The sequence below is a fragment of the Cyanistes caeruleus genome, chromosome 3 (genome assembly GCF_971803275.1).
Source record: "Cyanistes caeruleus chromosome 3, bCyaCae1.hap1.1, whole genome shotgun sequence".
In the NCBI taxonomy this organism is placed as follows: Eukaryota; Metazoa; Chordata; class Aves; order Passeriformes; family Paridae; genus Cyanistes; species Cyanistes caeruleus.
Genome location: NC_141703.1, coordinates 30,019,681 through 30,045,127, shown reverse-complemented (window position 1 = coordinate 30,045,127; position 25,447 = coordinate 30,019,681). Strand labels below are relative to the sequence as shown.

At 39.4% G+C, this 25,447-nt stretch overlaps 1 protein-coding gene and 1 non-coding gene across 3 annotated transcripts; both read right to left on the bottom strand.

Moving 5' to 3' along the window:
• Window positions 1-563: 563 nt before the first annotated feature.
• Window positions 564-23,098, bottom strand: RNF149 (ring finger protein 149). Of its 2 annotated transcripts, XM_023947381.2 has the most exons (9): window positions 22,486-23,098; window positions 14,995-15,245; window positions 12,103-12,171; window positions 9,167-9,249; window positions 8,609-8,705; window positions 8,076-8,105; window positions 5,755-5,950; window positions 3,352-5,399; window positions 564-1,165 (listed from the first exon to the last, which is right to left on the bottom strand). In XM_023947381.2, the coding sequence occupies exons 1-8, from the start codon at window positions 22,949-22,951 to the stop codon at window positions 5,341-5,343; spliced, it is 1,251 nt and encodes a 416-aa protein (XP_023803149.2). In that variant the 5' UTR covers window positions 22,952-23,098; the 3' UTR covers window positions 564-1,165; window positions 3,352-5,340. The 2 variants fall into 2 exon arrangements, with proteins under 2 accessions (XP_023803149.2, XP_086736554.1); XM_086880428.1 differs by lacking the exon at window positions 8,076-8,105 and having other exon boundaries at window positions 22,486-23,084.
• LOC111922772 (small nucleolar RNA SNORD89) lies at window positions 2,957-3,071 on the bottom strand. The gene has a single exon (XR_002860719.1). It is a non-coding gene; the product is annotated as a small nucleolar RNA SNORD89 (small nucleolar RNA).
• Window positions 23,099-25,447: the final 2,349 nt, after the last annotated feature.

Genomic DNA, 25,447 nt, shown 5'->3' with positions numbered 1-25,447 from the left:
TGGCACAGCAGAGCCCCCTGAGCCAGGCTTGTGGCAGCTCAGGGATAACCCTGGAGTGGTCTATACCTGATGGAGATAATCCACACTGAAGCAGTTCTTAAAGAAGGGCAGCTCCTTGGAAGGAGGTCAGGATGGAGGAGGGAAAGCAGAGAGCACCTGTTACAGGCTCACCCTCTGCTTCCCTATCCTACCACCATGGAAGGGAGAAGTATCAGCTTAGAGAGGGATTGTTTTAATCCTCAGCCACCCTACTCTAAAACTTATTTATTGCCACTTCGAAGTAATCTTTGTGAAGTCATGGCTTTTTGTGTCTGTGATGGGAATTGATAACTGTTTCTTATCTTGACCCACAAGTTCTTCCATCGATCTTCCCCCTCCTCACTAAGCAGCCAGCCAAGGTTAACCCAGCCCACCCAGGTATTGATGACATGGGGAAAGCACCACATGCTGAAAGGCTCTCCCCTGTAGCTACCCAGCATGAAGTTAGCTTGTTTTGTGCCGAGTGTCTCAGATCCACTTCCAAAGTGTACCAAAGAAAACAAAACCCTCCAGCTTCTCAGACGTTGCTTTTTAAAAGGTCCATATAATTTATTATGGAATTTGAACTTTTACTCATTAAGTTACAACAACAATGCATAACTTGACATTCTTAAAACTGTACATACACAATGGAAAAGACACAAGTGCTTAATCCAAACAATGCAACTGAATTAGTTCAAGGTTACAATAAAAGACAGTTGTTTGTGAATAATTTTTGACAGACTAGCAAATTCAAATAGTTCTCTCCAAGTATATGTTTATAGCGGAAGTGGCTTCAAAGTTTTGGACTTAAGCTTTAGACTAACAAAATTATGGAAACTTACTTTGCTCTTCTGAATTAAGGATATGCTCATTTAAAAATGCAGTAACGTTACCATGTTTCAGATGGTGAAAAGAAGCTTCAGGTCCAGTGGAAGTATAATGGACAGTCCCAGGCAATGCACTCATCACACAAATACATGCAATTATAAAGGCATTCTATTTTAAAAACTTTCTTAAATCAAGTTTTGCAATACAGCAGGATATCTGAGGAGAGATCAGGACCCATACTGAACAAAACCAAAAGCCTTCAAGCTTGATTTGTGCATGTTTAATCAATTCCAATTCTCAAATCTTCATGTATCACCTGTGAGAGAAAAGAACACATCCAGTAAAGACCAGTCTCAAACACATGTTACTATTTTTTACAGGCAATCCAGTTAAAAAAAAAAATTATGCTGACATATTCCATTTCAGGAACTGTAATTCACCATGGCCCTATTATAAAATTGCATCTCTTTAACTTACCCAGGGGAACAGTCTTGCTGGACTCTGCCCAACTACAACTGGCTTGCTGCAGAGGGAACTTGCAGGATGGGCAAAAAACCTAAATGACCATTCCCCAATCGATAGGTAATTAAAAAAAACAGCTTTGCATACTTGACAAAGGTGTTGCAATGGTGTTTCTCTGTGCCAGTTACAACCTGAACAGGACCAGAATTCCCAACAGGCCAGCTTTGGCAGGGACATGCGCTTCAAGCAGAAGGTATGCACTTTAAGTCAGGATGAATTAAAGGCATTTCCACTGTAGGTAAATTATCCTGCAACTCCTCCAGTAGACCTCCAAAATCTAGCCCAAATTACTGTCAACAGGCTACTGGACTACATTCACATATGCAATATGGGAGATAAGGGGCAGGGGAAAGGAATTACTGCTATCCTATCAATCTTCTCTAGTACATGCCAAGAATCTCCTCCAAGCATTGCTTAGACTCAAAGAATTATTCAGTCTAGCATTCATTAGTAAAAGAAAATCCAGACTTTCCAGTTAAATTGGTACTGCAAGTAAGTAAACCATTAACATGCTTTTAGATCTGAAATGTCTATGGTTTATTTTTGCTTGCTATCAAGTCTGAAAGACAGTTTAGACAATTATTTACTACCAAGATTTTTCCAGTTTATTTGTAGACTATTATCAATAGTCTTTTATCAATTATCAAAATTTCTGAACAAAGAGGGGCCTCCAGTTTTTCCTTTAAGACAGCAGTTCATTTTGACATGTTAATGTTTAATATTTTTTTTTAAAAAATATTAAAAATCACTTCACAAAATTTCTCCCTAATTTTACAGTGCAATAGCAAACAGTATAGAAATATACTATATACAGAAATATAGAAACAGCAAATAGAAACAGTAGCAAAAGCAAAGCCATATCAATTAGCACTAATAAAACTTAGGCCACAAAAACCAGCATCCCCTAGTCCTACTAGGGATTTTTCCCAAGTGATTTATTCAGTATCACCACTGAGGGGCTTCAGACTTCACATGGGCTCTGCAATGTAGCTTTTTGTACAACACCACAGGAATGCCTCCAATAAGAAGTTTGCCCGATTACAGCAAAATCTAACAAAGGGACAGAGGTGCCCAAGGCAAGCTCCTGCATGTTTCATGAAAACTGTGAAGCTAGGAAGAGAAAAGTGATGAGGGCAGGGGGAGGCAGCAGGAATCCACAACACACACAGCTGCAGCTCCCACACCAGGCAGGACATGGCTGAAGCAGCAGAGGCAGATTATAGCTTCCCCAAATGGAAGGGGACTCAGGAGGCACCTACCCTACAAAAATGATTCATGGAGGGGGTAAAAAAAATCACTCATTAGTTCTGACCTTCATACAGCTTTTGACAGGTAAAGTGTTAGAAACTAGGAGTACCAGTTTGATCCAATTTAGTGGAGATCCAGGTCAGCAAAGTCTGTGAGCCTGTATTCACCTATTGCAGCTTATACCAGTTTTCTCAATGTAATAAGATGAGCTGGAACAGCAGGTCCTATGCTTCTTGTTTCTAAGCTTCTCTTGCTACTGTTTTAAGCTCCCTAGATTGTCTTTTTCCTGCCCTGTACTTTCCATCCTACCTCTCTTTTTACTAATGTCAGCTTTTTGACTGAGGTCAGACTAGTGATTCGCTTCGGGTGATTTTTGTCATTGTGCTTCCGAGAGAGCAAACTGTTTGCTGGAGGCACTGCAATTCGGCCTTTTATTGTCATCACTCCTCAGCAGCACAGCTGACCTCACAGGACCTAACTATATCAGAGATCAAATATGTGCAAACCTATTTGACTGAAACAACTCTGTTTTTCTGAAACAGGTGCAGTGCCAGCATGTGAAACAGACTTCACACTCAGATATTTTCCTAAGTCAGCACACACCAGATTTTAGTACACTTTTCAGTTAACAGGCTCCTTAGCTTTTCTTCCAGCTTTCTGCCAGATCTCAGATTTAATTCTTAAGAAAAGCTTCTGGTTTTATAGGTATTACATAAAAGCTCAAGTACTTACCACAGTTCTCCTCTCCAGAATGAATACTGTGCTGTAGGTATCAGCAAGACACAATCCACAGACTGACAACACTTCTCTTGATAACTTCTCTTTTGGTTCCTCCTCGAGCTAGAGTTTAAACCCTCTCAACATTTACTGCATCAATGTTCAGTTTTGTGTTAAAGAAGAGGGAGAAGACTCAATTTTTAATATTGAAGAAATAAGTTAAAAAGGCAGTTCTGGAAATGTTGATAAGCTTCTTTTGGAGACATAAGTGTCCCTACACATTGTCTGGTTTAGTTGCGGGTTGTTTATTTATTTGTTCAGTTTTGGAGATGGTCAGTCAGTCATATTCCATTCTCATGTGCTTCTTGTAAGATAAAGGCATCACAAAAACTTGCACCTGCTGGTGACATCAGAACTACAACCTGACAGTTTTCCAGTAAACATAAAAGTTATACTCCTACAGGGAAGAGGCAGATTTTTTTTTTTTTTTTTAAGTAGGCATTAACAGGAATTTTTTTGAAGAAAATTTAGGGTGAAACATCTGCTCTGCAAAGTAGAAGTTCTGATTATATTTCCCCCTCTGTCATTTCTGGAACATTCATTTTAAAATTAAAAAAAGTTATTGCTTCTACTGAAGCTCAATATAAGTTAGAAAAAGAATTGCATATTTTCTTAAAACCATTCCAAATATACATTTTAAAAACAAAATGCACTCTAAAACAAATGTCTAGTGAAAGACACCGTTTTAAGCAATCTGTAGCAACAGCTTTACAAAAGAAAATTAAGGAATGTAGCATATTATTTGTAACATGACAATGCTAAAATCCTAAACAATTCACTTAACACTTTTAAGTAGTGTTTTAAATACACGTATTTCTTTACAAAACAGTTTAGCAATTCCTTATACCACTTACAGTATATAAATATTTGAATAAGAGGTCATAATAGGAGATGCCAGGGTTTATATTTACTCTCAGATGCTTCAGATTTCTTAAGTGTTTTACTATAAGGCACAATACTGCTAATCTAAAAGAAAGGAATAAAAGCTAGTGGCAAACCCAGTCAAAATTCCTAATGTGGAATATCCAAGAGAATTCCAATATCTCTATGCAAAGGAAAAGAAAAAGCAAAACAAACTTAAACTTTGTATTTCTTAAGAAATGGTTTCAATTTGTACATAAAGTGGGTCAGGATGGGAACAGGAGCAAGAAGAAATTATGTAAATTCTTATAAATAGACTAATAAATATATTTTAGCCATAATTAGCCCTTTACCTCTGTTCTACTGAGTTTAAGATTGAAAGAGGTAACCAGTGTGCATATACTAAATGTCTACATGCTCAGCACGTGAAGACCACCTAGCACAACCTATTACTGCCAAATTCAGTATAAAAAGCTAGCAAGATGGAGGTTTCCTTTTCTCAGCATCCACTCCAAGTAGAACACATTACAAGACAAAGTATTTGTTATATGTTGCAACCAGCAATTTTTCCATCACAAGAAAAGGATACATAACATATCCATTAAGTTATTTGAGTCCTTGAAGGTTAATGTCTTTTCTAAGAATATTCCTCTCCAATTACAACAGATCAGAACTTTCAGAACTTTTTAATAGTCGTAACTTGTAAGTGTTCTCCATGTATACATACTGAATGTAAATAGTGCATCCAAAATATTTAACCGTTACCCATTCTAAATTATTTTCACTGCCTAGTCTTCATCTTTGTTACAGCCCTCTGGAACACAATGACATTGCAACAATGCTTACAGAAAAAGGGTTATTGCATTTTTTTTAGGATGAGACATCCAGAGGAAATTTTATAAAATCCTCCTGTGTACAAAATTCTTAGTTATTAGCCCTTTTGGAACACCAGCTAGAAAAGTTTGAAAGGTAAAATAATTTACATTGTTATTTTTTTTTGTTCACTAGACAAAAGTCCATACTAATTAAATAAAAAATAATAGTTCTTCAACAGTCTATTCAAGATATCGTCCATGAAGCAGTTCAGTGGGAATTTCCATTAGATAGATGTTCTCCATGCCGGTTATTACTAGCATCCACATCTAGAAATCAGGAATTAAAAGAAAAATTGTTTGTTGTTTCACCATTTTAATATGCTTTATCTGTTACATTAATCCACTCTGGCAACAAACTTCATACTCCTATATACCTAAGATTCTCAAGATTCTCTGGGTAATCCTTTTAAGACACTGCTTACATCTTTCTTTCCCAAGTCCAGTTACTTCCAGCTTGAAAGAGTGCTTTGAAAATCTGCTTGTATTTTTTTGAAGACCAGTAGTGACACCACTCAGTCCACCCTGCACTGCAGTACTAGCTGTTCTCACCAGCTAGAGAAAGGCTTCTACTAATGCAATGTCTAGTGCTAAGGTTTATCCAGTGAAACACTAAATTACTTACCAAGCAATGCTGTGGTTTCCCCAGCATCCTCTTTTAAGCTGGTACACTGCAATACAGATTCATTAGTGGAGGAAGCCGACAATTCGCTCACTTCGTTTCTGTCATCATCTTGCAAAGCAATACTCAGACTTCCGACTGAAACGCTGCCACTTATGGATTCAGGTATTGGAACTTCAAGTACATCTTCAGGGTCGCCCTTCAAAATTAAACATATTTAACTGTCACTTTTGTCTACCATCAGACATCAACATTCCTCCATGTCACCTTTTGTAACCTCACCTTATTGGAAAAAAGAGCATTTTTTTAGCGATTACGTGTGCACTCCTGGGAATAGTTGATATTGTCAACTTTCAAGGTTACTGTATGACTGCAAAGAAAGAAAGCCAACCAAAAGCCATTTTTCCAAAGCCACCCCAAAGGCCAAGAGCAGCAACAGGAAGAGTCCACTCAGTCAGCCTTTTGGATGGATAATTTCAACATTGTAGCAACAGTATTCCTGAAGGTTAAGAGCAAGCTCAGCACATACAAAGTCCCCGCTGAGGAAATCTATTGATCCTTTGAGTTTGCAGAAATCTCCAGGTCCTGGCTTTTCCTGATAGTAGTTGGCCAAGTTTTTTGTTTTTAACTAGGATGAACAAACATTTACATCAAAACCAAATTCTCTCCTCCTCTATCTCCAGCCTAACTTTAAATCTGTTCCAAAAACACAAACATGCTGGCTTGTCACTTTGCAGGAATGCAACATCTATATCACAGGCAAAGGGATCTTTTACCTATTGCACAGCATGAGATATACAACTGTGGATTAATTCTCAGAATGGATCAAAGTCCTATTTGTACAGTTCTGTTTCTACAATTAAAGAAACTATCTTCATTGCCATAGATACACTGATGTTACTTATACATAAGCAAATACATTGCAATTTAAGTGACTACTCTTTTTTACTTACTAGAAAGTATTTTTCCCTTCCTCGAGCAACTAGCAAAGGCCCATCTTAAAATTTAAGAAATTCTAGGGCGATTCTTTCTTTAGCATCAAATCAGCATAATTTAAAATGTACTGAATTTTAATGAGCTATAGACATGCTACAATTGAACACAAGACAAATGTGATACTTTTTTTTTTGTTTGCAGGTGGGAGTGGGCATTAATGATTTTGGTTTCCAAAATTTAAACAAGTTAAATAAGCACTGAAACTACAAAATTCAGTAATGCTCTACAAAATCAGTCTGAACTGCAGTTCTTTCTTTCATAAAAAATAGCATAATGAATAACTAGAACACAAAAGTCTTCTCTTTACAAAAGCCACATCATAGGACCTAGTGCCCTTTTTCTACTTCAAGCCTTTAAAAACGTAAAAGCACTTGGAATATTTGTTGTCCATAACTGAATTGAGCCTTGAGCCTCTCTGCAGAAGGTTCAGTATTTCTGTAATAAGGCTGCACATTCCTTTCTGCAGGTTCAGAGTGCAGTGCTGAGAGAAGCTGCCTTGCTCTTTGCACTGCTTTTCTTTACATGAGTGAAAAAAAATTCAGGCAATCACTTCACAGACTAGATTGGGCAACCTGGATCAAACTGAAAACTAAGCTAGAAAAAAATTCCTGAATGGTTTCCCACATTATTAGCTTCAGTGAGACTTGAACGATTGATGCATACACAGAATCCATTTGCCTCATTTCATTAGAAAAATGAGCTGGGTTTCTCTATTTAATATAATCCCACTCAATCTGCTTTCCAAAAGTCATTTTAGCCAACAAGCAGAGGAGTTATTACTCCTCCTTGTTGGGCTTAGTACCAGTATACCCTTCCACAGCACAAATATGAGGAATATAATTATTATGAAGGTTACAGTATTTCAGTTTCCAGCCTGTATCCAAAAAGATAAGTCCTTCTGCATATAACACAAGATACATCAACCCCAAGAATTGAATGTGAACAGAAACCAAGCTGCTAATATAACAATATTAAAGTAGCAATAGCTATTCCACATAAAAATAAGTTTGCAACTGCTAGCTAAAGTCTGACTTAATACACAGAAGCATCAAAATCTGGTATAAACATATTACATAGCAAGAGTATTGTCTCCTTTGACAAAACAATTTATAACACTCTTCCAGAGATCTGGTAAGTCTCTGCAATAAAGTAAGAGAAAAGGTAGTCAAAACACAGACCTAGTCTATGAAAGGAAAGTCCCTGAAACCAAAAAACATCCCTATTTTCTATAGATCTCTGTAGATAGGTAGGAGATAAGAGGTACATTCTTGCCTATAGCATTTTAGTGGAACTCAAGACTATTTATCAACATTGACTGAGTAACCTACCGCATGTGTCTTCATCTCTCTTTTCTGGTGCTGTCAGAAAGAAATGAGAGCACATCATTTTCTCTACTTAACCAATTTCTGGTGAATGTCTTCAGGAAGGTTTTAAGTACCAGCTCATTTACAGGGATAAATCACGGGGCATAGGTAGAACACAAACATTCTATGTAGAAAATCTATAATTTCTTCCTCCGAATCATAATTCTCAACAACATCAAATATATATTCTAGATTTATTTAATTCAATTATATTTTTGCAGCCTGAGCAAACAGTCTCACCTCTACTTCAAATTCCTTAATATCATCAGCTGGAGATAGAAAAAAATGGTTATCAAAGGAGATTCATAAGCTGTTTGATACGTTTAAGTTTTTACCCATAAAATTCCCTTATTTTTCTGGTGCTCGTTCAATTACTCATTGCACCTTTGCCCAGCTTCTTGACTCTTGTCAAATAACATCAGCTCTCATTCTGACCAGTTACATAAGTCTTGCCTCCTAGACTTCTACTTTGAAGATTAAAGTAGTGTGCAACATACCCAGTATCCCAGAGCTTTGATAACATCTAGTTTGCACATTGGACAAGTTCGGTGGTCCAAAAGCCAAGGATCAATGCATGTTCTATGGAAGATGTGCCTAAAGAAAATAAATGCTCTTTAGAACTTATCAATGAAAGCCACACGCCCCTCCTTCAAACACTGTGCAAGTTAGCACATTAAAGATAAAACTTTCCTTCATAATCTTGACAATTAGCTGCTGCTCAATGTACTAGTACAGACATGGTTCTGGAAACCTTTTGGTTCATACCAGCTTTCTGAAGAGGAGATGCTAATAAGCACAAAGACATCACACATTTACCAGTTCAATGGTGTACAGTTCTAATTTAAGCAAGCTCTACTTCACCCCTACAGTTCTCCCAATTGCTCCCACCTACATATGAAGTGCTATGTGGTCTCTCAGTGCCCTTCAACATTTAATAGGCCATACAAATGGCAGCTGCAGCTCTGCTACCAGAGGTTCAGAAGAATTTATAGGAAATTCATCCCATTTCTTCAGAAAAACATTTTAAAGACTAAAGAATAACTATGACAACTTACTTGCATGGCAGAATTCGGACAGTGTCCTTCAGTTTGTAGTTCTCAATGCACACAGCACAGTTTTCTACATCAACATCTAAACCCTAAATACGACAATACATTTAAGTGCATTACATTTATACTTCATTACAGAACAAGCTTTCTGTAACAGCTAGCTTCAAAGAATGCAAAATATATTAAATGGTATAGCAAATAAAAAAATTTACTTCATTTAATTCGAGATTCTATCAAGAGGTGATTTGATCAAGTTATCAAATACTAACAGCAGCCAAACCCAGATCTTCTAATTTAAATAGGCATGGCATCCTAAGTGATTCATTAAGTCTCACACATTGGCTTTGTTCATGGGAGCACAGGAATGTTTTAGTTGAAAGTAGCTATAAAATGAAAACATCTTAAAAGAGGTCAGCGCAAATCAAAGTGTACAATCTAATTCTGAATGTACGCTCCTAAAGTTTTCCAAGAGCAAGAAGAGATTTTTTTTGAAGTTGAGTACTGCAACTCTTCTTCACCTTTTTCTTTTTTTCTGCCACATCCTAGCAGATATTCCCCTTCATAGCCAGAAGAGAACACAAGCATGCAATTTGAGTTTAAAACTTTCCTCCAAGTTCACACTAGACAGAATATCATTTCCCCACTTCTATTTTTATCTAACGGTTAAATATCTTTTCTAACAGGTTTTAATGTCTTCTTGAAGTCATGCTTAAAGTTGCAGTGCAAATATGATGGATAGCTCAAAATACAATAAAAATAATCCAACATTAATTGGGCTGTATAAAATATAAGTATTAGAAGAACAGACAGTGGGAAAACTTCTCTGCTTTCATCCCCAAAAAATCAGTATTTTTGATTTACAACTTACTGAAGAGCTTCAGTTTCAATACAAACATTCAAACTAATTAGTTCTGCAAGGAAACTTTCGAGTTCAAGGCCAGTATTTCCCTCCTTTGCATGCTATCAATTTACACAATTAATGCCTTAAATTCCCAAGTAAATCACATTAAGACTGTTTTTTTTTTTTTTTACGTAAGCAAAATTAAGATAAGTGTTTATTCTATAACAAGTTATTTTTTACTCTGTACGAGAGGCAAAATCCAAGCACACCATATGTACATACTCAAATGAGTGTCTATTTTACAATAATCCTGTAAGCTTCTCAGGAAAAATCTACATAATAGCAAATACACTTTTAATATATGACCTATTTTTAGTTAAAAATCTCAACCTCAAGTGGGGGATAACGAAAGACTATACTGTGTCATAACAAAATAAATACACTCTTTTTAAATGGCTGAAATATTTAAAGAAAAAATGTACATTTACAGAATAGACAGGACAAATGTCCAGAAAAATTTGTATTAGTTCATGAAAATACCTCTGCATCAGTAAGTTACATAAATTTGCTGATAGCAGGTTGATTCAAATCACATTAGTAAGATGAGATTTACCACAGAGAAAAGCTCTATTTTAACAGAGAGATTCTAACCATATCTCATTTTACTCTTCTTAATGAACATGGCACTCATAGGAATAACCAGCATACTGTCAAACAACAAATTCCCTTATTTTATTTACTTTGGAGTCAAGGATCTCTATTGGAAGGAACTCCCTGTATACTGCAAAAATCACACAATACAAATCCTATATGGAGGATTTTACTGAACATCTATTTTAAAAGCTGTTAAAATCTTCTGTGGGGTTTTTAACATAGGCTTAAACATGAGACCCTTCTATGTCCCTTTCTTCCTATGCTGACATTATGCTCTGATGGTGCTTTACACTAAAGTTTGGGCTCAATTCCTTCTTTCTTTTCTTTTTCTCCTTTGAACCCTGATGTCACCATGGTATGTATGAATATCCCTCTGTTCACAACTTCAAATATATGCTAAACTCCATCAAAAAGTAATCTAAAAGTAAGAAATATTCATAGAACATTATTTAAGCATGCTGAAACCGTAGAAGGAAAAGACAAGTAAGTTCAAAGACACTTTTGGGATTTTTTTAAGATTCAAAACTGATTTACTAAATGAAGAACATATTCTCTGTAGCACGTGACCTGAGCAGAATTGTTTCTACTGGGCCACAGCTTTTAAAGTTTTTACATATCAATGGCTGCTCTCACTTCAATTTTATTAACAGACTTAAAAATAACGTAATCTCTGTTTTTCATCTCCAAGTAAATCAGTCCTTAAATAAAAACTCACCAAGACAAGGGTTGGGGGGGAAAAATGCCTATGTAGCAGCCAAAATCTAGTCAGAAGTTAATTTTGCATCTAGGATCAGCACTCCCAAAACTCCAACTAAAATATTTTCTTTCAAAATGTTGGCTTTTTCTACTTCAGTTATTCTAATACAGCTGAGTTTAGGCCATATGTTGTCAAAGCCAACTTCCTGAAAGGTGCTTTAATTTTTACATTAGCTTTATTTCATAACATAGAAATTTACTTTAAAAACTTTATGCTTCAGGTTAAGCCTACACAGCTCCTTAATGTATTATATGTCAGAAGATTAAACAAGTGTTTTATTTTTCAAAGGTTTATATATTTTTAAGGCCTTCTGATCAGTAAGAAGATGAATGTTCTTTTAAGAAAACAGAACATTACATCAGCTGTAAGAACTGTGCAGAAGTATTTTGCAATCCATTTGTTGATGTTTTCAAGTGCTGAAAGGATAGCAATGTTTCCTCATCTTTACAATACCAGCCCCTTATACATTCTGTATAACCGGATATTTGCAACAAAGTAGCCTTAATTTCATAAGTAGTTCAAATTTGACTCTTTAATTTTAAATTTTTCCTTTTAAACAAAGACCCTAACATAAGCCTAAAACTGTGTCACACTGCAATTATGTAGTGGTAATTTTAGTTTAAATTCTTTGAAGATTTTACAACCATTTTTAAAACTTACAGCAATAACCAGAGACACTGAATTAATTACCTTTTCTCCACGTTTCACTGTATGCAGCTGAAGCTGGCTGATAGCTCTCTTGGTTTCTTTCCTATGTCCCTTGAAATAAGATTTTAAGTGTTAGTATAGACAGTAGTTCCAGGAATACATTTCAAAGTTTTTTAATACTTTCCTTGTGGATTATTAAGTCATCTGAATGTGTCTAAAAAACGTAACTCGATCTCTGGGCAATGAATTTGTTTATAAAGTATTTCCAGCCAGCAGATGTTCAGTGAGCTGTGTGCTCCTGAGGCTGTGTAAGTGCCCTGCTCGCAGGAGGAGCCCCAGCCGTGCAGGGGCAAGCCCAGCACACGGCAGCCGCAGTCCCGCATCCTGACTGCTGGCATTAAAGCCCTTCCCACACAGGAAAGCTGAAACCCATGTAGGCTTTAGAGGCAAGCAGAGCTGTAGCAACAGCCATATAACCAGACCTTCCAGTTAGGCAAGCCCATGAGCAAGCACACCATACGTTTTGCACCAGCCTAGGAGAAGGTGGAATCCTGCCAGGCAGCCTACTGCGGGCCACCAGGTCAAAAAGCTGCTTGTAGCTATTAATACTTCCCCTCAGTTAAACACTGTCTCCTGCACTGGACAAAGCTTTGCACTGAAAGAACACATTATGCAAAGGAGATGACAAAAAAGGCTTTACAGACATGATGCACCATACTAGACTTCTATGCAGCTTAATTATGCTTAGAGGGGAAGCAAGAAAAGAAAGCAGTACTGTAGTCAAAGACAAAGTGCTAGCTACTGCAAGAAACTGAGAAACTAAACACTCCCAGTTGACAGATGCTGACCTGTCTAGCAGCAACCCTCAGTAAAGAAATACCATAATGGAATAAAAAAAACCCAAACCCATAATGGCAGCTTTTCTCTGTAATAATTGTGATGACATATATAATTTTACAAATGGACAGTACTGAAAATTGTGGTTTTTCACTTTTTCTTGTGTTAAAGACAAGTAGTTTGAAATATCTCCCAGAAATGAACAAAACCAGCAGCAGAAGCCTATTCCACCTTCTCCGGGTTTTCTGCACAGTCCTGTTTTCATCTTTAGTAGTAAGGGGATCTATAGTTTTACTGCTAAACTGATATTAGAATAAATCTTAAGATACTCATCTTCATTTAGCAGTTACACTGAAGCTTGCTTTAAAGCATAATGTATTTAACTCACAAGTTTTAATTTTAATTGAGTATGTAAGCCAAGCAAAACAAGATTTTGTTCAGAAAGTGGCTTTTTGTTTCCAAAATTTCTTTAAGACTCTTAATAATACATCTCAACTAATATTGTCAAAACATTTTCCAACCTTGCATCATTTTTAAAGAAAGAATTGAGAAAATGGCATAACCTTCTAATCCTAGACAGTTTCATTTATTTAAGAAGCATTTGGATGACAAGCACTGGCAAAATCTACTGACACTTGGATGACAATTGCAAAATCCTATTAAGAGTCTGTGGCACGTGTTTCTAAGAAACATCACATTCACATCCTTAAAACTAAAGTACATATGATACGATGCTTCATGAAACATGTGAACTTTCCACTGTGTGAACTATCTAAAAGGCAACAGGAAGAAGCAACTTTCTTCACCTAACAACTGTTACAACACAGACATACAACCCTTTTCCTATAAATACTTCTCAAAAATTTTGTTTTCCCAAAAGCATTTTCAGAAAGTAAATGCTAAGATTTAAAGCTTACGAAAAAAAAACTCTAGGAAACCAAATTTTCAGGGAGACCACAAGTTTAACCAATACCAAAGTCCTGTGTGTTATCCTCAGTTATTGAAAAGATAAATTAAGTATTTTCCTAGAAGAGCCCTCAAAGTCCTAAACAGAGTTCAGACTTGGAAAGCAACCAAAAATTTCTTCCCTCCTCCCCCAAAACTAGAATCTACATTTTCAAGGCAAAGGTAGTTCTTAGCATGTGGACTTCACCTAATTGAAACAGTATTTTTTTCTGAACTGAGGATTAAAAAAAAGAAGAACCTTCAAACTGTAGAGCTGCTGATGATCATGGAAGAAGCATAACCTATTTGCAATAGCTGAAAAGGAGAGGTAAATTCCATTCTAAGGTATTTTCAAAACTCAGATGGACTTACTTCCTCAACAACTCCATGTAAGTTGCTCTCTTGATTGCAGGAGTCCGGAGGTCCCTTCCAGCCTAAACTGTTCTATGATGAAGTACTTTCCTCAGGGGAAAAAAGTAAAGCTGACTTTTTTTTTTCTTTTAAGTACAGAAATGTGAAAAGGGCAAATAAGGAGCAAAATTACTCCTTCCAAATCTCCTCAGTACCTTGAATAGCTCAAGAGAGCTGAATCTCACCACACATGCACCTTAATATCTGCTGTAATTCTATAGTGGACTTGTAGAATTACAAGTAGCAAAAGTAGTTTTTATAAGGCTTTAGAACTAAAAATTCTGCCCTGAAGAACTTTTGGTTTTTATAAGAAAATAAAAATACCCCAAACATACCATGGTCACTTCCCATTAAGAAAGTCTGGTTAGTGAAGTTAACACTTTCAAAATGAAAATTACTGAAGAACAAAAATAACTTTTCATGTCAAAAGGAAGGAAGTTTAGTTAGGTGACAGATCACATAAGAAGCTGCCCTTACTTTGTTGTTGACAAGTGGCTAAATGTATTTCTCATTACTTCATATGAGCATCTAATAATTATAACTAGTCAAACCTGCAATGCCAATTAGCATAGTGCTTATTAGCCTCACTGACTATTGCTGAGCAGCGAGCAGCATTCACAGTTAGCAAAATAGGAAGAAGGCACAGATCTTCAAGAATGTTTCAATAAACAGTCAAAGTTAGGCAACTGATTTGACATGAGAAGGAGGTAAGTACTCTTAAGTGCCATTAGCTCCATTTACCTGGTTTCCAAACTGTGATCCCGTATACAGGAAACGCTGTATATAGTAAAATATGAGCCAAGCAAGCGATATAATCATCATGGTGATGAAGGCAATGGCTACAAACACAACTGATTGACCACTAATGTATTCTTGCACATGTCGTGTGCCAACAACAATACTCATTGTTACTGGAATCCCTCTTCGTACTGGCTCCAATATCTCTATTCCTTTTGGGTAGCCAACCATTATCACCACTGTATTTCCTGTTCCTGTTGGAGGGAATAAAAAAAGAAAAAAAGTCAGTAGTCACAGTAAAAATGTAGGTCATTCTTGCTTGAGGGTAATTTGGCCTCTTCAGTTAAGATCAGAAAGCAAAGTTACAGGAATGCCTCCAGTACTTTTTTTCAGGCATAACAGAATTGATAGAAAGTTCACTGGTAAAGAATTCTTTATTTACTTTCAAAAACTCTCAAACATTAGATAAAGTTCAACAGACATCTTTACTGTTCTAGGCCTACAGTCGACATTCCACAGCGAGGCAAGATGTGGATCCATGCAAAAAAGCCAGACAAGTCATACACAACTCATGTCAAAGAAGTTTAAGTTCTAGCTTGTAGCTGGTCTTTTGTTTGTCAGCATGGGAATTTAAGTTACAGATGGAGACAGTATGTGAACATCAAAGAAAGACACTTCAATTTACTTTGAATCTGAATCTATAGTCCAATTACACTGGATATGTAAACAAAGGAGAAAAAGATTCAGATATTTAATAATTAAATAATTATTTTAAACATTAAAATACTTACAGGTTCTTCACTACTAAATATTCAAAATGTAATGAGATTTCATGACAAGGGCTTGTCAAGAAATACTTTGTGACTCTTTTGTGAGCAGCGAACAAAAGGATTTTTCTAATATATTAGAAGTCTAGAGCTCTCAATCCGTATGAAAGAAACCTAATTTAAAAAAAACCAACTAAACCTTTAGGCAACATATTGCCACCAAAACCAGTAAGACACTATCAAGACCAGCTAGCAACTTCCAAAGACCCCTGTGACTAGTGTTTTGCTCCATTTTTTTTCTGGAAGACTATCCAGTATTCTCAGAAATACCTAAGCCAAGTATTACAAAATAAATTACAAACAAATGTACCTATTAAAAATATTGCATTTTCACTGTTCTATGCTATTTCTATTTGAATAGTTCTTACTTTGTGTGTACCAACACTGCTGCCACCTTGGTAAGTCACAGCTTCATAGTTTACTTTGCTCTCCTACCTCTGAGAAAAAGTGAAACTAGCCTTGATTCAGAGAGAAAGGAAGGAAAAGAGAGGGGTTTTCCTAGCTGAAAATCTAAAGCTATAATGTTACAGCTACTTTTCTTAGATTCACAAAAGACTACCTACCTACCTACCACAAGACCTCCCCCAGAAGGCTTAAAGCCTTTTTTTCCTTCTGGCTGTGTTAGATTCCTTACAGAGAAGCAATGTCAGAAGAAATGGCTTCCTTATTTATAATATCACATCAAATGGGGATTTTCAAAATTCAAAGCTGTATTCTGGTCTCAGCCACCTCTACCTCCTAAGACAGTTATTTGCCTGAACTATTTAAACCAAATTCCTTTAGTTGAGACAATTTTGGCTGTGACAGCTTTTCAATCTGTCCACTCTGCTACCAAGCCAAGGGGAATTTGCAGAAGTTGCATTAGCTGAATAAATCTCCCTTCTCAACTTCACCTTAACACAACTATCCCACCTCTGGTCACCTACTCGAAGAACCATTACACCTGTATTGCCAGATCCAAACCCAGAAAAAAAGTGGGTTTTCCTAAAAGGGTTACACTAACTTGTGCCTCCCCTCAGGCACCCCACTATGCTCACAAGGAATACCCATCCCACCTATGTTGCCTTGCTTGGTGGGTGTCTGGAGACACAAAGCAGTGAAGCTGAAAACAGAAAGACAACAAGCATCCAGGCTCCACTAATTAGCTCTGCTCACCAACAATGTGTTGATCTACATGATACCCCAAGTCCAAGCATACTATAAATTGGTTAATTAATATTGTTCTTCTCTCTGAAACAAAACAAAAGCACTACCAGAGAGCATCATAAAACTCAGAGAAGAGTGTGAAACACTCTCTGCTCTCTGACCCTGTGCAACTCCACAGAGAGTTAGCAAGAAAAAGACAAAGTAAGAAAAAGAAAGTAGGAATTTATCTTACATAGCTAAAAACTGCTATCCCCATACCTAAATCAGGAATTAGGTCCTGTGTCTTTAATCAGTTTTAAGAGTTACAAATAACAAGAGGAGTGCCTAAGGAAGGCCAGGGAATGGTACAAATGTGTTGGAAAGATTTATGTGGTTTCATCCAAGCTTAAGGAAGGAAGTTTCAAGATTAGAGGCAGCCTGGATTATTCAATCAGTAAATTTCCACCTGGGTCCTGAAATCTTAATTTAATCCTGCTATCCGATTCTCTGCACTATTTCTAATAATGAAGTATTTTAAAACCCCCGTAACAGTAACTACTGTCCCTCTCTGCTTTGTCACCAACATGCCTAACTATCAGACAGTTATTTCCCTGAAATTAGGCTGCTAGACAGCGTGACACCTTCCACTTTTAGAAGTAACATAAGCATGCCATATGTATGCTTTAAATAAATACCCATTAAAAGCATTTTAACAGTTTTAAAGATTTTGTGATGAACTTCCCATAAAAAATACAGACAACTAAACACTGTGGCCTTGAAGGTCATGAGACAGAAGGGGGAGAAGAGAATAATTGCAATCCACAATTACAAAAGGAACAAGAGCAGTCTCAGAGAAGCAGTTGCCCTGAGCAGCCTGTAACACTAAGGGTTTTAACTCATTCCTTTCTAATTTTAGCCTGCTGTTCTGAAACTCATTATTCAAAGACTGAAATGATGATGAGTCATTCCATCAGCTTTTTCAACTGCCACACAACTCAGACACCTCAAATCACATTTATAAAGAAAACTCCTAGTGTCACATATATGCATCTACTGAAAGCATGTTGTATTGGCTTTGCCTTTCTATAACCTTCTAGTTTTACAATAAATAATCACATTTTTACTGTGCTAGAGTAAAAAAAAAAATTTCTAGGTTTGATTGGTGTTTCAGTGAAATCCGGTCCACTTAAAATTAGATCTGTGCTTTTTAACGTTGTCAGGGCTGGCAGATCCTTAGGATACTGGCAAAAAAGGGCAAATTTGGACCTCTGAAAGCGAAGGTATGTTTCCTGCCAGTGCAGATAGTTTTACAGCTACCAGTATTTTCTTGCAAAAGGAAATCAGCACTCTACTGATGAGGAAAAAGTAGGATAGGTACAGATCTTGGCTCCAGGCACTGCAAACTACAACATTTATTCCCATTCATGCTTAGAAACGAAGAAGATATTTTTCTGTCAACCGGAAACTGATAACAGACACACTCTAGTTTTTGTCTTCCTGAGAAATGTCAGAAAGCTCCTAGAGTTCAACCATCATCATAAAAATGTTTAAGGTCAGTCCAATGGTTTATTTAAACGTAGGCACCCTACCAATATTGCCACAACTAACACGAAATATTCTTTTTAGCTCCTGTTCCAAACAAATGTTAACAGTATGCTAACAATCCCATAACAAGCTTTGCCTTAACCGTCTACCTCAACCTCATCTCACCTAATCCCTGGTGCATGCTGTATTTTCATCTGCCTCAAGAATATATAACCACTGGTACACATACTCTATCCACCTGACTTCCAATACAAATGCACTTTTCTCTATAAGGCAGATATATGCAGTTACTCCTGCTTCTTCAGAACAGCATTACCAGCTCAACATCATACAGTGTCATGCCTTACTTAAGCAAGACACTGTCCTGTCCATACTTACAGTACCAGAAACTTTCAGTACAAAACAATAGTAATACAGAAATTATGCACCATTTGAGAATCCTGAGTAGTGCTGCAAGCAATGTAGCAAAGAGCTGAACTATATACTAAAATAACTCTAACTCTTCTGCTTTGGAGATGGCAAGAACTTACAGAATCATGAGCACAAAGTAATTTGCATCTGTTTTGTTCAATACACGTGCATTAAAAAAATATGACAATGGAGGAAAGAACTAGTTGGATGTATGTTGGCAAATCAAAGACCATTTTCATTATGCAGCCAAAGTCATACACTCAAATTAAGTCCCAAGCTTCCCTTAAATCCACAAACCATGAATTAAAGCCCTAATCCAGGCCTACCTCAAACTATTACAGTCAGTGCCTCTCAGCCCTGCATGTCAAGCACAACCACATTTCATCCCATAGTCTACAACAAGACAACTTATGTTCTGATCAGGATCACCAAATCCTAGCTGGGGCGGGGTGGGGGGGATACAGAGATGGTTGGGTGCCCAGCATAAAGTATATAACAAGAAATCTGTAGAACCAGAAGACCCTGTTTTCTTTCTACTGCAATGTACCTCTGCCTCCCTGTAACTTCTGAACCAGAATTGAGCTTCTGACTCTCCTTAGTCTGGTCTGCACAACACTCTAGACTTTGCCTCTCCAGATTCTTCTCCAACCCACTCCCACCTAATATTTACATGCAATATTTATTCTGGTTTTGGAAAGCAATTTGAAGCTTCTCTATTGTATTAAGTTCACCATCACCACCAAAAAAGAACAGAGTTAGGACTGCCTGCCAAGTCTGTACAACTGAAGCCTGAATTTATGTCATTCAGACTGAGTAAATGAAGTACAGCTCCCCAAGTCATTTGGATAAAGAGAGGTTTCCAATGGAAAAATTTTCTCAGTCACACATGAAGCTGTGTCACTATTGCTTTCCTTGAGAAGTCACCCAGCATTTTGAACAATGTAATTTGGACAGAGAGCAAAGGCTTGAAATGAGACATATCAGCAGAGCCACATTTGCAGAACCCTCTTTTGGAAAAAGGGACAGGATTTCAAGGCTACACACTGAAATTCTCAACTCTCTTGCTCCAAAACTTCAGTTAAAATCCCTACTCACTGCACTCATGAAGCTTACAAGGTGAAAAATACATATTATTTAGAACATTTGTCCTTTTTTAAATGCTTTGACACCAGCTATAACAAATAATTGTTTCAGCTAATCAAGAACTTCTCTTTTTACTTAGACTTAAACATGCCTTAAAAACACCAAAAGACCACAAAAAAAATAGCACACATGTATCACATACATCCCAGAAAATGAAAGGGCTACGTTTTCCAAGAGGAGAATGAAAAGATGGCACTGAGATCACAGAAGCTGTCTATCACCTTCACATAATTTGGGCATCTCCACCAGCCATAACCACTGCTCCATCTCACATCATCTTCAGTGCCACTAATTGGAAACGCATTAAGCAGATTTTACTTATGCATATAACTCCACTCCTTAGTTACTGCACTGCAGATTTCCCAGAGTATTTATCCTCAGCACTCCTCCCAGAAGGAAAGCTTGCTTCCTTATGTGCCAGTTCACAAATCCCTCCACAGAAATGAAAATGTAGATCCTGTAAACTATACTTTTCCCTCCCATATTCTTCCTTGCCAGTCTTCCATAGACCTTTCTATCATGTCCCTTCAAAAAGCCCAAGATTTAAAACACTAACAGTACCTCTTCCCTTTATTCCCAAAGTGCACTGAAATATTTGACCATTTATATGTCTGAAAGTGTCAACCGTGAAGCAAACATTTATGACTACATCAGAGCTTGTAATTATATTGTGATATATTATTATAATTCCATTCAAACAATTGTAAGGTCAAACTTGCATTTATGAAGTCAGTATAAATACAAATGTATTACTGTATATATGCACTATACTAAATCACAGTCTCTACATAGGTGGAACGTTCGTCAGCAACATTCTGCCAGTTCAAGGAAAAAAAACCCAACCAGCAGTCAGAGAGCACTTCTCTTTAGGCCACTGGCAGATATAACTATACTAGTGAAGTCCAAAACTGAGTATTAAGCCCAAGAAGGTCTTCTATAGCACAAAGATGACAGCAGAAAAGAGATTTTTTATAAAAAAATATATAAAATAAGCAAGATGAGAGAAGGAGAAAAAGAACCAACAAAAGAGCAAATAATACTTATGAGAGATTACAATGGGTAATGGAGAAGAATGTGGAAAAAAAAATTGTAGTGATTGGCCAATACAGGGTGAAAGCAAGAAAAAAACTATTTCAGATGAAAGCAGTATTTCACAACAAAGTATCTTAATCACTACCTAGGATCAAAACCAAAGGCTCATTTAATCTAGCATCTCACCTCCGCTTTCACAGTGAACTAAGAATATGAAATGGGCCAGACTGATCTCAAGCAAGCAGCAGGTTAAAAACAGTAATCATGATTCAAATCCCTCAATTGGTGCCACTGGGTATTTCAAGAGGAGAGATGCATTTTCCAATAGATAAATAACATGTGCAATAGAGCAACAGCTCCCTAGCTAAGATTTTTAGCTCACTACACTAAGAAAATGAGTTTGTTTCCTTTAGAAACACATTATGGTTTTACTTCATCCAAGTCCCTGGTCCTTCCCCTCCTCACAATCAGGAATGAGAGCCCAGGCACTAATAAACTCATTGTAGCAAAACCATGTGAATTCACACATCTACAGAATTTTTTACTTAGTTTGCCTTATTTTCACATCCTCCTCTGAGGACCTTCCAGTTTCTCAAAAATCTACAAAAGCAAACATTTTACTGCCAAGTTTTGAGGTGTTTTTTTGCCTCTTTGATTTAAACATTTACTACTATCATAACCATAAAAATTCAGCAAGTCTTTTGTGTCATAGCCCAAGCGGGGACTGTGGTAACAGAACATCTGGATTCCTATCTCGGCATAAATCACAGAACTCTTCTGCAGGCTACACAGGACCAGCAATACGCTGAGACAAGCCAACATCCTTCTCCAGGATTCAGTTTTCTTACTGCATTTGCAAGCGTTGAAGGATTACCTGATGGCTACACCTCTCTCTAAACAGACCTGCGCAGGAGAGGACGATGAAGCTATTACAACAAAGCCTGTACCAAAAGCTATCTTCAAATAGCTACAGCTGTACGTTCAAAAGCACCTGAAGGCATCTTCGGGATACCTGGTGCGTTTCCACACGGCCTGCAGAAAGCGGCCTACCTGTGACCGCTGTAGCCATTCTGCCAGAGGGTACCAGGCAAAAAGGTATCCCTAAAGGAAATCCAAGCCTCCCATCCCAGCCTGCCACATGGCTGCCGGTCCCGATAGCGGTGCCACATTTCCTACCTGACGCCCGGCCCCTAACTTGGGAGACAGAAGACGGTCCCGGCTTTTTCCCTAGCGTGGCTTACAGGAAGAGAAAACAAAATCCCGGTTTCTGTACCATTTTTACAGGAATTTCTGCCTCCCCCCATCCCCATTCCTCACCGCGCAGAGCCGCATCCCCGATGCGGCCCGGCGTTAGACAAAGTGAACCCCCGAGAGCATCCCTCCGACCCCTCGGCGAGCGCGGGGAGCTCACCCACGTGGGACATGGAGACGGTGCTGTTGCCGAAGCGGGCCTCGTTGTAGATGACCACAGCGGCCGCCCGCTTCCGCGCCGCGTTGGTGACCTTGTCCTTGAAGGTGCAGCCGCCGCGGGCCACCAGGGCGATCCAAGTCGGCGGGTCGCCCTCGGGGGACCCGCGGCCACCGGGAGGCAGCGGCACGTCGTAGTCGGTGTCGGCGGCGCAGCCCTCCATGTGGCGGGGCGAGGCGCCGCGGGGAATGCCCACATGGCCCTCAGCGCTCTCCTTGGGCGAGCTGTCCCCGTAGCGGCCGCTCTCCGTGTTGCCGCTCACCGTGCGGTTACTGAGCGGCTCCACGTAGGCCGTGCTCACCCACGCCGTGTACCACTCCAGAGCCCGGGCGCCCGCGCACGGCGGCGGCGGCGCCCCCAGCGCCACCAGCGCCGCCGCCACCAGCGCCAGCCGGGCGCGACGCACCATGGCCCGGCCGCCCCCGCCGCAGTCAGGAGAAGGGTGCGGAGGTTGCTCGGCCGCCACCACCGCCGGCGCGCTCTGCCCCGCGCCGCGCCGCGCCGCGCAGGTACCCGCGGTGCCGCCCGGGGCGGAGCCCGCCCGCCGCGGCTGAGGGCGAGCAGGGGGCCGGGCCAGGCCGCCCCGCCCCACAGCATGCCGGGAGAAGGGGGGGGGCCGGCGCACAAGGTAGGCGGGCGGGGCGAATGGCGGCGCCGGGCTCTTCTGGTGTCTGTGCGGAACGGGGCGCGGCAGCTACAGGGCCTCAAAATCAGTTCAGGTGGAAAAGATCTCCGAGATCATTGAATTCAAGGTGTGATCAAACACCGCCATGTCAGCTAGACCATGGCACTCAGTCCCACGTCTAGTCTTTCCTTAAACACTGCTAGATCCAGTGACTGCCGCCTTACTGGGCAGCTCACTTCAACGTCTTAGGCCCTTTTTGTGAAGAAATTCCTCCTAGTATCCAACCTAAGCCCACCCTGGCGCAGCTTGAGGCTGTGTCATCCTGTCGCTGTTTGCCTGGGAGAAGAGGCCGGCCCCCACCTGGCTACAACCTCCCTTCAGGTGCTTGTAGAGTGGAAAGGTCTGCCCTGAGCCTCCTTTTCTCCAGGCTAAACAAACTCAGTTCCCTCAGCTGCCTCTCACAGGACCTGTGCTCCATCCCCTTCACCAGCTCCACTGCCCTTCTCTGGACTGATTCCAGCACCTGCATGTCCTTGAAACGAGGGGCCCAGAACTGGACACAGCACTCAAGGTGTGGGGTCACCAGTGCCGAGTACAAGAGAATTACTTCCCTAGCCCTGCCGGCCACTCTTATTTCTAATACAGGCCGGGATGCCATTGTCCCCGCTGTGCTGGGGCTCTTTAAGGAGCACAGCTCAGCTCCGGCCCCCAGCACGCAACTGATGCCCATGGGGATCAGCCTGAAGCGCCTCCTGCACGGAGCGGCCACTGCCCCTGCCTGACCCCCGCCTTCCCCAACGAGCCCCCAGCGGGCCCTCGGGGGCTGCTCGGCCTTGGACCCTGCCATGAGGGCGGTCACCAGCCTGTACCGCAGCCCCGGCAGTGACACACTCGTCAAGTTAAATGAGTCACCACCGCACCCTCCCGGACACACCTCGCCTTCATTCGAGGGTGCAGCATGGCTCCCGGAGGAGTGGAGAGAGGCTGGAGCACCACCAGAAGCAAGGCAAAGAACAGAACACGCAGGGGAAAGGGAACGGAGCTACAGGCGGTCAGATACACGCGGTGCCTGTGCTGTTGTGCTGAGGGGAGCTCCTTCCTGAAGGATAAAAAATGGTGACAGGGTCTGTACCGTATCTGGAGGGAAAAGTATATAAGTACAAGATTAAGGTACTGAGTAAATATGATCATTCTACGGACTTGTTTTCCATTATATAGAAGTATTTGACATACAACTCTTCTTGAATAAACACTGAGTCTTCCCTATTTTTTTTGGTGGAACACATCTGTACCTTTGCCCGGCTTTTAAAATGAATCACTTGTTTTCATCAGCTGCCAGCCTTTTTGAATGATTGTTTTCCTTCACAAGACAACAGTTGCATGTTCCTGCACTGTTACCTATGTTGTCGAACAACATTGTCAAACTTTGTTGATGTCCTTCCTAACTGTGATTATATGTTGTGGGTGCTAACACAGGCAGGGCCTAATAGAGCCTGGAATAGTTTGTGCAGAAGATACTGGAAAAAGCCGTGAGCTTGATGAACAGCCCTATTCTGTGTCAGCATCAAGGCCAATATGTTCCCATTTCTGTTCCAGAGACAGTGTTTCAACAAACAAACAAATACCTTGGAACCCAAAGCATTCCTTAAAGCAACTCTCTAGCATTCTCCCAAAATAAGACTTGGCAGTGTTGGGACTCTCTCCAAAGGCACTGAGCATAGTGACAAGGAGATTAAAGTGGCAAAATCAAGAAGACAGACAAGACTGAGCAGACAAAGTAATGTGGAAGGGGTTGTGGAGAACTTGGAATCTGAGGGAAGAACAGAGAAAAACTAGAGTTAATGAAAAAATATAGGGAAAAGAGGATAAGGGAACAGGAGCACCTAGCAAAATGTTAGATGGGAGAGGGCATGTGGAGGTGGTGGCAGAGAAAATGCAGTTAAAAGGTGAGCTTTATTGGAGGATGACAAGCAACACAATTTGGAAGAAGCACAAATTCAGTATTCAGCAAAAAGATTAAAAAATGAAAGTACCTAATTGATTCCAAAAATGTTAAGATTAGAGTTTTTTGGTTTTAAATTTATTTTGTAAATAAATGAAAGACCATTGGTGTAATCAGAATAGACATCACTTTAGAATGGGATAAAAGTAAAAACAGTAAGTAAAAAGGAAGAAACCAGCTGCAGGAAATGTTCTTTTAAAAATACAGGTTACTGGAAATAAGAAGCTGGTGTTGACTGAGATTTGTAGTGGTTAGGGAACTGTTGTCACAGTTCTTCC